At 38.7% G+C, this 14,308-nt stretch overlaps 1 protein-coding gene across 1 annotated transcript in view; it reads right to left on the bottom strand.

The window, feature by feature from the left end:
- Window positions 1-8,008: 8,008 nt before the first annotated feature.
- Window positions 8,009-14,308, bottom strand: part of SLC26A7 (solute carrier family 26 member 7) — a 132,886-nt gene continuing 126,586 nt past the window's right edge. The window contains exons 17-20 of the mRNA XM_023517445.1: window positions 9,300-9,354; window positions 9,090-9,193; window positions 8,480-8,527; window positions 8,009-8,044 (exon numbers count right to left, since the gene is read on the bottom strand). Coding sequence (XP_023373213.1) covers window positions 8,009-8,044; window positions 8,480-8,527; window positions 9,090-9,193; window positions 9,300-9,354 — 243 coding nt within the window. The remainder of the gene's footprint in view (window positions 8,045-8,479; window positions 8,528-9,089; window positions 9,194-9,299; window positions 9,355-14,308) is intronic.

A 14,308-nucleotide genomic window follows, 5' to 3' on the forward strand; every position in this document is an offset into this window, starting at 1 on the left:
TCTTTGTTTCTTCCCTCAAAATCTATCCAGGGCTACAGACTTTACATTCACTTTTCTCCCTTTCCTACATTCTCTCAGCCTTCCTTATCCTAAATAAGGCACCCTTATTTAAACAAGAGGTCTCTTACTACAAATTTAAGAAAATAGGGAGTGTGGAAGATTGGGAAGCCTGGTGTATAATGCCAGTGCTCTAATTTGTCCAGATGGGAGAGAAACTCAGGCATGGAGGGCAGTTGTGGCATGCTTTATTTAGCCTATAAGAGACTGTTGAGCTAGGTTACATGGGAGGTCCACTCTAGCTCTTTGCGGCCGAGGATCTGTGATCCACAATCTACACAGAGGAAAGGTCCAGTGGCACCTTTATACCCAGGGGAACAAAAGTGGCAACAAGTCACATAGCAGCTCCATAAGCATGACTTCACAGTACCCTGCTGGGGCCATCTAGGAACACAAGGTGCCTTCCCCTGGGAGGGAAGCCTAAACAACTCCATCTTGTACCACGCCCAAGGCCATGGGAGAGAAAGCCCCAACACCTCTGTCCCTACAGGGCGTTACAAATAGAAGTTAATTGGGAGGACACGTGACAGTTCAAACGAGGGTCTGTCTTTCCTTGCTTTTCTATCTCACAAAGCTAAAAATTGCTTCAAAACCAAGAAGTTAATACAAACATCTCTAGCAGCAGAGGAAATAAATAAATAGATAAAAATTAGGACTTCATCTTTAATTATTGAAACATTTTTTTTTTAATGTAACTGCTTTCTTGGATAATTACAGGACTTACTAATTAGCCAATTTCTAAACGTGTACATAAAACAAAAGGCTCCAAATAGGAAAAAAAACAATACTAAATAGCTCCCTACACTTGCTACAGGGAACGGTCTTTATTATTTAGAACAGATAGGAGTTTCACCAACTTCCTGTTGCTGAATCAACAGAAGATGAATGAGGATTTTTATATAATGAGCACTTGGAAAAAGATTGTTTCAGAGAACTTAATCAATTTATAGTAACTAAGCATTCTTTATTAAAAAAAGAAAAAGTAAAACAAAAACCCAAAATGAAAAGTTAGCAACAGCACTCCTTTTTGTGCCTGTTTCTGTGACAATTATGAAATTAAGCAAATTTATGCTGTTTTTCTTTTTTGAGGGGGGTCAAAACAATATGATGGCTTAGAGAAAACCAGCCAATTCGAATTCTGCCTTTAGCTAGACAATCATTAGGAACCATCACTAGAATATAATTATCATTAAAGCAGTGTAGTGGCTAAAAGTAGTTGACATAATGATTTGAAAAATTGAGCAAAGTTTTATCAAGAAAAAGTTTATCAATGACTTACACTACAAATCACACTGGTCTCAGTGACTGCAGGCCTGATGGTAAAAGCAGCTTTGGGTCTTATATCCAACTCTGAAGCATCTCCGCTGCTTCTTAGCAGTCTCCCAGGGTCTTAATTAACTCTGTTCTCAAAACAACCCACCTGCGAGTTCTTGAAAACAACTCACCTGCCAGGTCTTGATCAGCCTCATTTCCATAATAGCCCAGGTCAGCCTGACCCACACCAATCCAAAATAGCCTGAACATAACTGTCATCCGCCCCACTCATCTCTAACTAACTATCTCACAACACCACTCAGCTTTTGAGTAGCCACTGGCATGCTGAAAATCCAGCCCCGACCACTTTACTCTGTTCCACCACCACAGAGTCTGAGTCTTCAGGTATGGCTGGTCATATCTAAGCTAACCTACTATTTCTAGCAGCAGAATGTTTTAACAGGTCATGATCAATTATCATATTTTTAACACAAAAGCATGACATTTAGTATATAGAAATAAAAGTCTAGTAAGCCTGCTTTTCAAAAAGAAAAAAGGAAATTTGAAAAAAAGTCTAGGAAATTTTTAATTCCATGAAACGAACTAAATTGTGTCCCTGCAAACTCATACGTTGAACCCCTAATCCCCAATGTGACGGTATTTGGAGATAAGGCCTATAAAGAAGGTAATTAAGGATAAATGAGGTCATAGAGGTCAGGTCCTGACTGTGTAGAATTAGTATTCTAATAAGAAGATACAGTGGAGAATTAACTCATTCTCTCTCTGCTGTGAGGGCACAGAGAGAAGGAATCCACCTCCTAGCCAGGGAGAGAGCCCACACCAAAAGCCAAATCCTCCAGCTTTGTGATCTTGGACTGCTAGCCTCGAGAAATGTGAGAAATAAAGTTCTGTTGTTTAAGCTACTCAGTCTACGGTACTTTCTCATAACAGACTCAGGAGACTAAGACAGATTTGGGTACTGAGAAGTCAGGTGCTACCATAACAAACACCTACAAATGTGAACACAGCTTCAGAATGGAGTAAGAGAATTGGTAGAGAACTGAGGAGTTCTGAGCTGCATCCTAGATAAAGCCTGAATTGCTATGAAGGACTGTAGGTAGAAGTACAGATGTTAAAGGTGATTCTGGTGAGGGCTGGAAAGAAAGCCTCCATCTGCGTGGAGAATACATACAGAATCATGAGCAGTGTGCTGGACACATGGTCATGAAAGGCCAGTGTGGTGAGGTCTCAGGCAGAAATGAGGAACATGGTATTGGAAACTGGAGGTAAGGCAATCCATGTTACAATGTGACAAAGGAGGTCGCTGAACCCTGTTCGAGTGTGTTGCAGAAGGTAGAACTGTGGGTATGAAAGCGGACATTAAGCTGAAGACACTTTTAAGCAAAACATTGCAGGACTGACTCGGTGGCTCTTGACTGCTTATAGCAAGTGCGAGGGAAAAGAGTGAAGAAGGAATTGTTAAACAAAAAGGAGAACGAACCTGCATATTTGCAAAATTCTTAGCCTACCCACATTGCATAAAATAGAAACTTCATTCTGAAAAGAGTAGTCAACTGTGGCGGAACAACCATTTGATAAGGAGATTAATATAGGTGTGAACAATGAATTAAATCAGCCACCTCAGCAACATCCAGGAACGGAGATGGGATTATGCAAGTTTGAACTACAGGGAACAGAGACAGGACAAAATAATATGTATATTTATAATAATATTATATATATATAAAATAATATAACAGGCTGTCATAATTCTTGGGTTCTAGGGGCTGGGACCACAGAGCTAATCAGCTGTGACCCTGCACAATTCTTTAAGAAGAGAGAGAATAACACCAAAGGCAACTCAGAGATTTTTGGTGCTGCCTCCTTGATTTCAAGAGGTGGGGACACAGCCTTGGTTTTAATAATCCAGACAGTCTCCAACCAAATCTTTGAGGTCCAAAAGATGGGGCATTGAACCAAAGAGGATTATTTTTGAGCCCTAAGATCTAATAGATCTAACAGAATTTGCCTTGCTAGGTTTTGGAATTGCTGAGGACCCATCACTCCTTTGTTCTAATTTCTCCCTTTTGGAGTGGGAATGTCATTTGTTCTACAATAGTATTTTGGAAGCCTATAGCTTATCTGATTTCCCAGCTTCACAGCTAGAGAAGAATCTTGCCTAAGGGTGAATCATGCCTTTTTATTCCTACCTATATCTGATTTAGATAATATTTAGATGAGATTTTAAACTAAGATTTTAGAGTTCATGCTGAAATTAAGATCATTGGGACTCTTAGAATATAATTAGTGTATTTTGCTGATGACAATGAGATAAATTTTGGAGGGTCACGGGGCCAGAATGCTAAGGATTGAATTGTTTCCCCTAAATGTTCTTTCCTCACCTATGAGGACATGATGAGGAAGTGGTCATCTACAAGTCAAGAAGAAAGCCCTCACCAGAAACCTAATTGGCTGGCATCTTGAACTTGGGACTTCTCAGCCTCCAGAACTGAGAAATAAATGGTGTAGTTCAAGCCCTAAGGCTATTATCTGTGGTATTTTGTTACAGAACACACCCATTAGGCCCCTTCCTGGTACCCATGATAGAGATGCAAGATTCATCCTATCATCTTTCCTTAATTTCTTCTGCTTTTTGGCAGATATGATCAACTAATTTATGGTAAATGAATTTTAAATTTATCCTGTTTATTTTCTGTCTTTAATTGTTAAAACATAAGCTCCATGACGAGAGGGGGTTTGTTCCCTGTTTTATTCTTTGCTCTATCTCTAACATCTAGAATAGTTCCTCATCTTCTTGTCCTTGAAGTAATAACCTTTAAAACACTGAGAAATGCTGAAGTCAGCCTAGGAACTCAGAAAAGAAAAAAAAAACCCTGGCATATAATGAAGAACCCAAACACACACACATATGTATGTGTGTGTGTGTGTGTGTGTTACAATATATATTTATGTGTTTGGGTTATATATATGTGTGTGTATGTGTATATATCCATTAGTTATATATCCATAAACATTAGTTTAAATGAGAACACAAAGCATAGGCTGGTGCTGTGCTTCATGCCTAAAGAATAGGCAGGAGGATCCCTTGAGCTCATGAGTTGAAGAGGAGCCTGAGCAAGAGCAAGACCCTGTTTCTACTAAAAATAGAAAAATTAAATAGGGGTCATGGCAGGTGCCTGTAGTCCCATCTACTCAGGAGGCTGAGGCAGGAGGATGACCTAAGCCCAAGAGTTTGAGGTTCAGTGAGTTATGATGACATCATTGCTCTCTAGCCAGGCTGAGTAAGACTGTCCAAAGACAGGAAGAAAAAAAGGAAGGAAGGGAGGGAGGGAAGGAAATGTCAGCTTGGTAAAAGAAGAGTGTTTAAATGTTCTCTTGTAGCAAAAAATACCCAGGAAGGAAGGAAGGAAGGAAGGAGTCAATTTAGTGAAAGAGGATTATTTAAATGTACTTTTGTGGCAAAAAATACCCTTATCAGCAGTCCATAAATTAAGGCACAGTATCTCACAGTCCTAGGTTGAAATTTTATAAGAACAAATTACTAAGAATAATGAATACTTCCAGGAATTTCTAACACATAATACTCTGTGGTCAGTCCAAGAAAGCAATATGTATTATTTGCTTTGCGGGAGAGTAAATACTCTGAAATAATGGACACAAATCCATTTAAACATAATAGTTATCATATTTCAATTTATTTCCAAGTAAATTGGTTGTTACATGCTGAGTTAATACAAAGAATTATAAAAAGATAATTAAATGCATTGAAAAATATAAAAACTAAGTGCAGCGTATGAGACTACATGATTTTCAACTAAAAATCTTTGGATTGTGAAAGTACCACTTAACTCTCTATTTGAAATCTGGCAACAAACTCACTGCCAAATAGCATATTCTATATTGAATTAGATCGTCATCCCCCAGAATACAGAATGTGCATTTCTAAGGCATATGTGTGTTCAGCAACATCCTAATGTATTTTTGTAACCACTAAATGTCAAGCATTATCCATACAGGGCATTAACACATTAATGTTTGCATTTAAAAAGAAAGATCTCTTTCCTCATTACATTACACATTTATAGAACAGAGATCTGTCACATAAATTACTGCAGAGTAGTTCAAGCTAAACTTTATAACACTTGAATCATATAATCGGGGGCAAATAACCTTTAAAATGAAAGACAAATGGTGAAATTTAAGGGCATTTAATTTGCATAAATGTAATGTTAACAGTCTTTTCCTGGTTACATATTTTATGCTTAATTTATATATGTCACTCTGTTAGGTCCTTAACACTCTCATAGGTCAGTTTTAATTTTTTCTGATTTTATTTTACCATAATAAGTATTATGGATGTTGTTAAGCATATATAAAATTAAGGTGATCTCATAAAAATAACTCAGTGTTACTCTAGAAACATTCTGGCATTAGGACCATATTGTAGTTTTTGTGTTGTTGTTGCCTACTTTAAAAAATAAACATGTATGTTTTAGAATCTTATACTTTTAACCTCATATTCTGCTCCTGTACTCTTGGAATAGTCCTAGAGACTCCTGCCGGGTCAACAGTTGTCATGGCCCTGCTGTGCTAGAGAAGCCTTAGGACAAAGGACTTTATAAGGTGCAGGGTTTGATCTTTTATTTTGAGTACAGCAATAACATTTGACACCCAAGTTATTGGCTTTAACGTTTTATCCATTAAACTTCTACTATAAATACTGAGATGCATTCAAATGCAACTGCTCAGACAATACTGTGTCAGCTTTAGCAATAAAATAGAAGAAATCATCCATCAATAATCTATAAAGACTTTAGTGTCATCCTTGGTCTATAATCTCTAACAAATCAGAAAATGCTTACAATACATGAATTCAGTTGTGTTCCAAAGTTGTATAGCAAAATATCGATTTATACACAGAAAAATGTATTTTCTTTCTTTAACTTTCTTCGACTCATGTTTATTTGTCAGTGGATTAGAGATGGTGAATATTACCACCATCCACCACTGGAATAGTTTGATTGGACTAAGCAGGGAAAAGTTCTCTCAAAGGCAATTTTACTGCCAATCGTCCCTTCCACCTGTCCCTGGGGTAGTATTTGCTGGGAATGTGAGTGGCCCACTCACTTCAATCCAAATTACTGAGGAAGACATTGAGGATATACTTTTGGAACAAAAAACTGTTCTTTGTAGCTCATCTAATCAAAATTGGAATGGCTTGGTAAGTTACGGGAATTTGAAACAGTATTCTTCTTTCACTTTATTATCATGTCCTACCTAGAATTTCATGTTATAATTAAAGACCATACGGATGTTTCCCACACAATTGCTAGAAACCATTACCGTCATTTGTCAGGCACTATAATTTATTCTTATAGATACCAATGAAAGCTCCTAAGTAACTGGTCTTTTCACTTGATTTTCAACCTGTTCCTCAAACTCACTTTAAAGTACCTTGCTTTTTCTTACACTGGCAGTTAAAAGGCCATTAGGCTGAAACCTAATTACATACCTATGACAATCTTTGGAAGGAAGATTTCTTCTTAGGCAAATCAATTTACCACATAAAAAAGTGAAAGTCTGTGTCCAGTTCCCCCTGGCCTGTTGTGTTTGTCAGTTATCCTGTTAGTTTTGGTGAGCTTGCAGATAATTACAGCCAAGCTCTCTTCTAGCAAAAGGAAAAGAAAAATAGACTACAGAAATCCATCTATCTACATGGATATAGACAGATAAACATAGTATAGTATATTGACTGTCTGTCTCTAATAAGAAAGTCCAAAAAACTACTATAGTTAAACTTACACTGGAATAGCTTCATGTTATTCTACTAATGGTATATTCTCATTGAAAAATCACATTAGTGAAGAGATATAAAATGTGCAGTATCCACATTTTCTGGCCCCAACAAACAAAGCCTCTTATTGGGTAGAAATATAGAAATTAAAGCTATTGGGTCTGATAATCCTGAGCATTTCCAATATTCACAGAAAAACGAACTAATGTCAACGACTTGGTTTTATTGGGATACCTATATTCTTCTGATTATGAAAACATTCCTGAATGCTTTAGGAATGAATAATTATATGGAAGAATATGGAGGTCAATAGTTTCTAGCTTGCCATTTGTTTTCATTTTCTGTGACTTTCACATCTTATTGTATAAAATAATATTTAACCTTACGGATATGTAAATGGTTTTGGTAGTTGGTAAAATTTCCTTAGAATTTTACCCTGCTTAGTGCAATCAAATTTGCTAAGTTGTTTTTATGTGTTAGGTACAGATGATCCTGAATTTTTACAAATGGCTTATAAAGGTTCCAATTACCTTCTGACAAAAGTATTTCTCCACTTCCTAAATCAATTTACAGCAAAATAGAAATAAAACAACACAAAATACTGTGGGAAAGGAAATAAAATTATGTTTACACTTCAGTACGCTAAAACGAAATACATACCAATTTTGATAGGAAATAAGTAAGTGAATCTGCTTATTAACAAAGATTAGGAAAAAACTGTTGGAGATTCTTGACCACAGCTACGCGGCTACTAAGTCATATCATGCTTAGTGTAGCAGAGGTCACCTGTAGGGTCTAAACAACAAAATGTTATGCAAAATGCCAGCAGAGGCCTCTGTGGCAGTTGTTGAAGGTTAAGAGCTGTGCTGCAGCCAAAGGATCTCAGACTTCACTCTGGTCACTGAGTTTGCCCAAATTCTGAAATAGAAGAAATAAGCATACGTCACTTCCTCAACTCTTAAACTGATACGTCACTTCCTCAACTCTTAAACTGGTACAGCGGTAAAAGTGCAGAGTAACTGAAGCAAGCTGCCCGGCCAGTCTAAGAAAATGGAAATTCTATGGCATCAGAGTATAGTCTGTTAAAGTTCCAGGTCCAAGGTCAGATTTCTGACTTTGAAACCAGCTCTACCACTTACAAATGGTGCAGTTTTTCTGGGTCAGTTTCCACATTTTTAAAACTGTATTAAATCATAGTATCTATCTATAAGGTTATGACAGATTTTGTTAATACAGGTAAAGCCTTCAAAATAGTCCTGGAACACAGTGAGCACTAAATACATGTTAGGTACATAATAATGATAATAATAATAACGATGCCATTATTATTATTATTCTTTGGTAAATACATACTGTTCTGATTGTATATAATAGGGATGACTCTGGGAGGCACCAGATGTTCTAGGGATGAGGAAAGGCACAACAATTCAAAAGTCATAGAAAAATTGCAAGAAATGGAAGTTCTCGGCAGCTATAAAACTAAACCACAAACCCCAGTATTAATAAGGTAACTTTGGCATTTCAGATCAACTGAGCCCTAGATTCTGCAGATAATGTTTTCAAAGATGGCAATATAAGCTTAGAAGCTAAGGGTATCAGAGCAGAAGGGGGGGAAAAACCTAAAAGGCTATATTTAGATTTTTTGTATTTGAGAGAGATGGATTCACATTTCCAGGACAAAGGATTGTGGAAGCATTTATTTTACTAGCAATTCGTAAGCGGTGACCAAATCCTCTGAGCAGTGACACTGTTTGAAGATCCAAAAAACAACTGTTCATAACTGGCCCCCCTCAAGATGGAAACATTCCTTTACTTGTAGCAGAGAACTCTGAGGTGGTGGTGACCAAGATTTTAATATCTTTTAGATGTCCATGGGGAATTAAGCTGAACTAAAAAATGCATAGCCCTTCATTCTAGATTCTAATTTTTCTTTTACCTTCCACATGCAACTAGATCAACTCACCTTATTTGAATGGATGTTACTTATCGCAGCAGATACGGATTCAAAAAAAATTGGTTTCTCTGATTCTAGATTTCCATAATACTGCATTGCTTTTATCAAGGAAGCTACAATAAAGCACAGGAAATGTAAGGACATAGGGAGCACGGCTTTCATGGACACACGGGGAAGCAGAAGGATCGTGTTCCACCTTAGCCAAGGACCCTCTCTTACCTGTGCAGTGAGCTAGCAACACATCCACACTCCTGTCCTTACAATCCATGTAAACCTGGAAGTATGAAAACAGTATACCCACAATTAGTTGGGGAGAGCTAGTGGTAAGGAGTAAGTCTTCAGAAGAAGTAAGACTTTCTAAGGGGGGAAAAACGCCGATGTTTATGAAGTCCAGCCACCAGAGGGAGGTATTGTTACACAGCCAGGCATAACCAGCTGGCCTCTGAAAGGCTGGGATTACTACAGCAGGGCATCTAACCTTTACTGCAGCTAAATTTGGCTGCTTACATTTTCTACTTCAATTAATCAAAATAAAAACATTACCTTTATTTCCCTACAAGAATGATATAAAACTATTCTCAGGCTCTATTTTTGGAAGTCAAGGACCCATTTGTGAAAGTGATGAAAGCTGCAGACCTCCTGCTCACTTGAACTTTTTACAATGAATAACTTGAGCACATTCACAGGCTCTGTAAATTCCTCCGCAGATAGTAAACTGAGAGCCTCGCTGCAATCCAAGCCATGTCTGATAGCCCAGCTTCCATTCTTAAAGGTCTATCAACATGAGACAGCCTAACCAATTTGTGTGGCACACTTTAGAGCTCTTCCTCTGTTAAGTCCTAGAGATTCTCAAGTAAAAACAACTTATTAAAGGCTCTGGATCTTAAATTTGCCTGGACCAAACTCACCAGTCCAAGAAGTTCAGTGTAAATAAATTTAGGTGTTTTAATTACAGTAGGATAGATTTGGTTATATAATGGTGATGTATCTTACGTCTAAAGTATAGAAGGCCACATTTACAATGTATTCTGAGAGCATGAGACAAACTTTCCCTCATTCTTCCTACAGGAAGCAATTCTAAGTGAGAAGAATTGTGAAATAAAAGGAAATACATCCCTCTGCGCCTAAATGAGCAACCAAACTAAAAGCACATGGTCTCGGTCTTTGCCACTGACTACACGGCTCCTATTTTGTAAGTTAAAATGATTAATTCAAGGTGACCTCGTAGTGTTTGACTTTGTGTTAAGCTCAATGAAGCACAAACACATAGCTACGGGTGGTTTGTGGATGTTGATAAACGTAATCTCCAGTTCATTGACCTCTCCAGCGTCCCAAGTGAAAGAATAAGAAGTCGCCTCACTTCTTTTAACCTACAACTCCCAGAAGAACGTCCCTTATGCGAAAGTGACCAGGAAAACAATCCAGGGAGTGTTTGAAAGCGTGAAGACATGCATGGCTGACGGGTCCCTGTGGCTCTTTCCTGTGCGCCCTTCTCCAAGGTGGCTGGAACTAAGAAATAACACTAGTTGCAATGAATTATTTGCACCTTAAGAAATGACTTATTTCAAATGAGAAAAAAAAAATAGAAGCTAGAATGATCGCATTCTTACTATAACAACTGCTAGACACTCGGTGAGGTTCTTTATATGCAATACATCATTCAAGCCTCACGACAACCTGATGAAGTGCATATTTCTACTTTCAGTTTATAGGAAAGAAACAAATACTTGAGTCCAGATCACAGAGCTAGTACACAGCTTATATTTGGATCAAAAGTTTGTCTGTCTTTAAAGCCTGTGTTCTTAATATATATTATAAGGTTATTATAACTATGATGAAATAAACAAAATAGTAATAAGGAAATGAAAAAGAGCAAACTTTTACAAAGCTGATTTCGTATAGCGAGATGAAAAGCACCTGGTTAAGGGCAAATGTTACTGTTCGCTAATTTTATTTTATTTATTTATTTATTTTTTGAGACAGGATCTCACTTTATCGCCCTTGGTAGAGTTCTGTGGCATCACAGCTCACAGCAATGTTCAGCTCTTGGGCTTAGGTGATTCTCTTGCCTCAGGCTCCTGAATAGCTGGGCTTGTAGGCGCCTGCCACAGTGCTGGGCTTTTTGTTGCAGCTGGACTGGGTCCAGGTTCAAACCTGCCATATACCTTCAGTATATGGGGCCAATGCCCTACTCCCCAAGCCACAGGTACCATCCAATGTCTGCTAATTTTAAAATAAATTCCATCAGTTGATTTATTCCATCATTCCACTGTATATAATTGTAAAACCATTAAGATAAACGAAAAAAATGTTTTCTTTTAAAAAAAGATCCCCTTTTTTGACATGCTCCGTACCTAGAGTGCTTAGATTCCTGTGAATTTTCAACCTGAGATGATAAGCTTAGTGGGAGTACATAACCCAGTTCCCCTTCTTTATTAATTCTAAGTCCCGCTCTGTAATATCTAGAGTGGGTAGCTCATAGTTTCAGAAATTAATTTACAATGCAATTGAACAAAGTATATACATACTGCCCTTTCTTAGTAAAAGGATAGTTTTAGTTCAATATTTCTGAAACTATAACCTCAGGGTCAAAATCCCCTGTGGGTGTTTAAAATGAAGATCCTGGACCACAGCCAAGACCCAGAAGGCTGCAGTTTCAACAAGTGCCCCACGTGACCCTTAAGCACACAGTCTAAGAGACTCTTCTAGACTGTACCAACACAGGACCAACACAGAGTAAGTTCAAATGCCAGACTCGAGAAGCCCTCCTACGGAGAGGGGCTGTGTGTTCACAATTTAGGTTTAGTTGGAAGAAATTGTGACGTATGCAGGTGAATTCTATGTTCAACTGTGCAAAAGCTTTAATAATTAACAATAAAACAATAAATATGGGGAAAGAACAACTTGCCAAAAACTAGCCACCAGATTTTAGGCCTATGATATTTAAAGTTCAATTGTTACAAGTTAATTTTTTTCTAAATATCTGCTAATTCTGAATAAGCCCCTCATTTTTATTAAATGAACAAACTGAGACCAGACAAGTAAGATGATCTCCCCAGATATTGGGACAGAGAAAATCTCCTAAGATTTTCACACACTAAGCAGTTTCCCTCCATAGTCTCCCTCCGTCATCTTCATAGGGAGCCAATATTAAAGCTGACCTTTGTACTATCTTGAGATTAAAAGGTCAAACATGTCAAAGTACATTTAAAATACAAGTGAATAGGAACACGTGGTATGCAACGCCACAAGAAAACAATCAAAATTCCTTTACAAGGCCACTGATTGGAAGTTTTTAAAACGTCTGATTTCCACTTCTGGCCATGAGGGGTCACTACCACAAGATTAACCCATCCTCCACAAAGAACCACACAAACAGGGCAAAAATACATAACTGTATTTAGACAATGGGCACCCAACAGCAAAGAACTAAGTTCCTTGAGAAAAGGAGTACAAGAGAAGTTAGTGCAGTTCAAAAAATTTACTGCTGGGCAGCGCCTGTGGCTCAAAGGAGTAGGGCACTGGACCCATATGCTGGAGGTGGTGGGTTCAAACCCAGCCCTGGCCAAAAACTGCAAAAAGAAAAAAAAAAACCTACTGCTTAGAGATGAAAACAGGCCATCCCTCTAATCATCTCACCTTTCTGCCACAAAGTAGTATCTGGGCCATGGCATGGTGAGGGGACCCAAGCAAAATCCAACAGCTTCCCTGAGCTGAGCAGACAAATTGGAGCTCAGGGAGGGTTAGATGGGTGAGATCTGTGGGAGTAAGTGGTAGAAATGAGGGAGATATCAGAGAAAGAACTCCAAGAATTATAATGGGGTTTTGATTAAATCTGTGGCTGAATACCAAGACTTAGGGAAGACTCTAACAGTGGTTCTCAACCTTCCTAATGCTGCAACCCTTTAATACAGTTTCTCACATTGTGGTGACCCCAACCATAAAATTATTTTGGTTGCTACTTCACAACTGTAATTTTGCTACTGTTATGAATTGTAATGTGAATATCTGATATGCAGGATGTATTTTCACTGCTACAAAGGGGTCACGACCCACAGGTTGAGAACCACTGCGTCTAAGAGGCTAAGGTAAGAAAACTTCTTGGGGCCAATACCCAAATATTAAGTGAGCTGAGTCCTATGCACAGAAGCTGGTGGAGGTCTGAGGACACAGGGGAACAGATGTTGCCCCACCTTTTCTCCAATCTAGGGCATTGAGGAAGAGAACAGAAGGAAATAATAAAAGGGTAGGGCTGGTGAGGTGGCTCATGCCTATAATCCCAGCACCTCTGAAGGTCAAGGTGGGAGAACTGCTTGAGGCAAGGAGTTTGAGACCAACCTGGGCAATACAGTGAAACCCTGTCTCTACAAACAAATAGAAACATCAGCCAGATGTGGTGGCGCATTCCTGTAGTTCCTACTGAGACAGAACAAAATATCCTAGAAGTATCTGAGTTTTCCTTGGCTTGACAAAATTAGGTTTCCTTACATTTGTGGGAATGGGTTTTGTGAACTATGTCAGTTTTAAAGATGTAAACAAGCCCTCTAATCATCTCACATTTCTACCACAGAGCAGCATCTGGGCCGTGGCCTGGTGAGAGGACTCAAGCAAAATCCAACAAGTTTTACTGTTTACACTTCTACATCATGGACACCATGAGGTAGAGAAGAAGGTGCCATCACCCACAAAAACAGAGAAAAGCCCTTGTGATGGGCACCATTTCAGAGACCAGGAGTTGTATTGAACAAAAGTGTTTCTGGCCATGGTAGGACAGAAAACCTTCTGCCATCACCAAGGCACTTGCTCGTGCTAGCAGGGGTTTCTCTTCTGTGCTTAACAAGGAGCCTTATAAGTTGACTGTCCAGTGGGTCATTTAGATCACTAAATCTCAAGCCTACCTTCTGTTCTCTCTGATTACCCCATGTGAGTACCCCCACCATAGACACACACACACACATTCCCTTAGAAGCTTGATGGAGTCCCCAAGCCTACTTTCTGTTCTCTCTGATTACCCCATGTGAGTACCCCCACCATAGACACACACACACACACACACACACATTCCCTTAGAAGCTTGATGGAGTCCCCAAGCCTACCTGCTGTTCTCTCTGATTACCCCATGTGAGTACCCCGACCATAGACACACACACACACATTCCCCTAGAAGCTTGATGGAGTCCCCAAGCCTACCTGCTGTTCTCTCTGATTACCCCATGTGAGTACCCCCA

This window comes from Otolemur garnettii, unplaced genomic scaffold (assembly GCF_000181295.1).
Source record: "Otolemur garnettii isolate 467f Iridium unplaced genomic scaffold, OtoGar3 scaffold00004, whole genome shotgun sequence".
Taxonomy (NCBI): domain Eukaryota; kingdom Metazoa; phylum Chordata; class Mammalia; order Primates; family Galagidae; genus Otolemur; species Otolemur garnettii.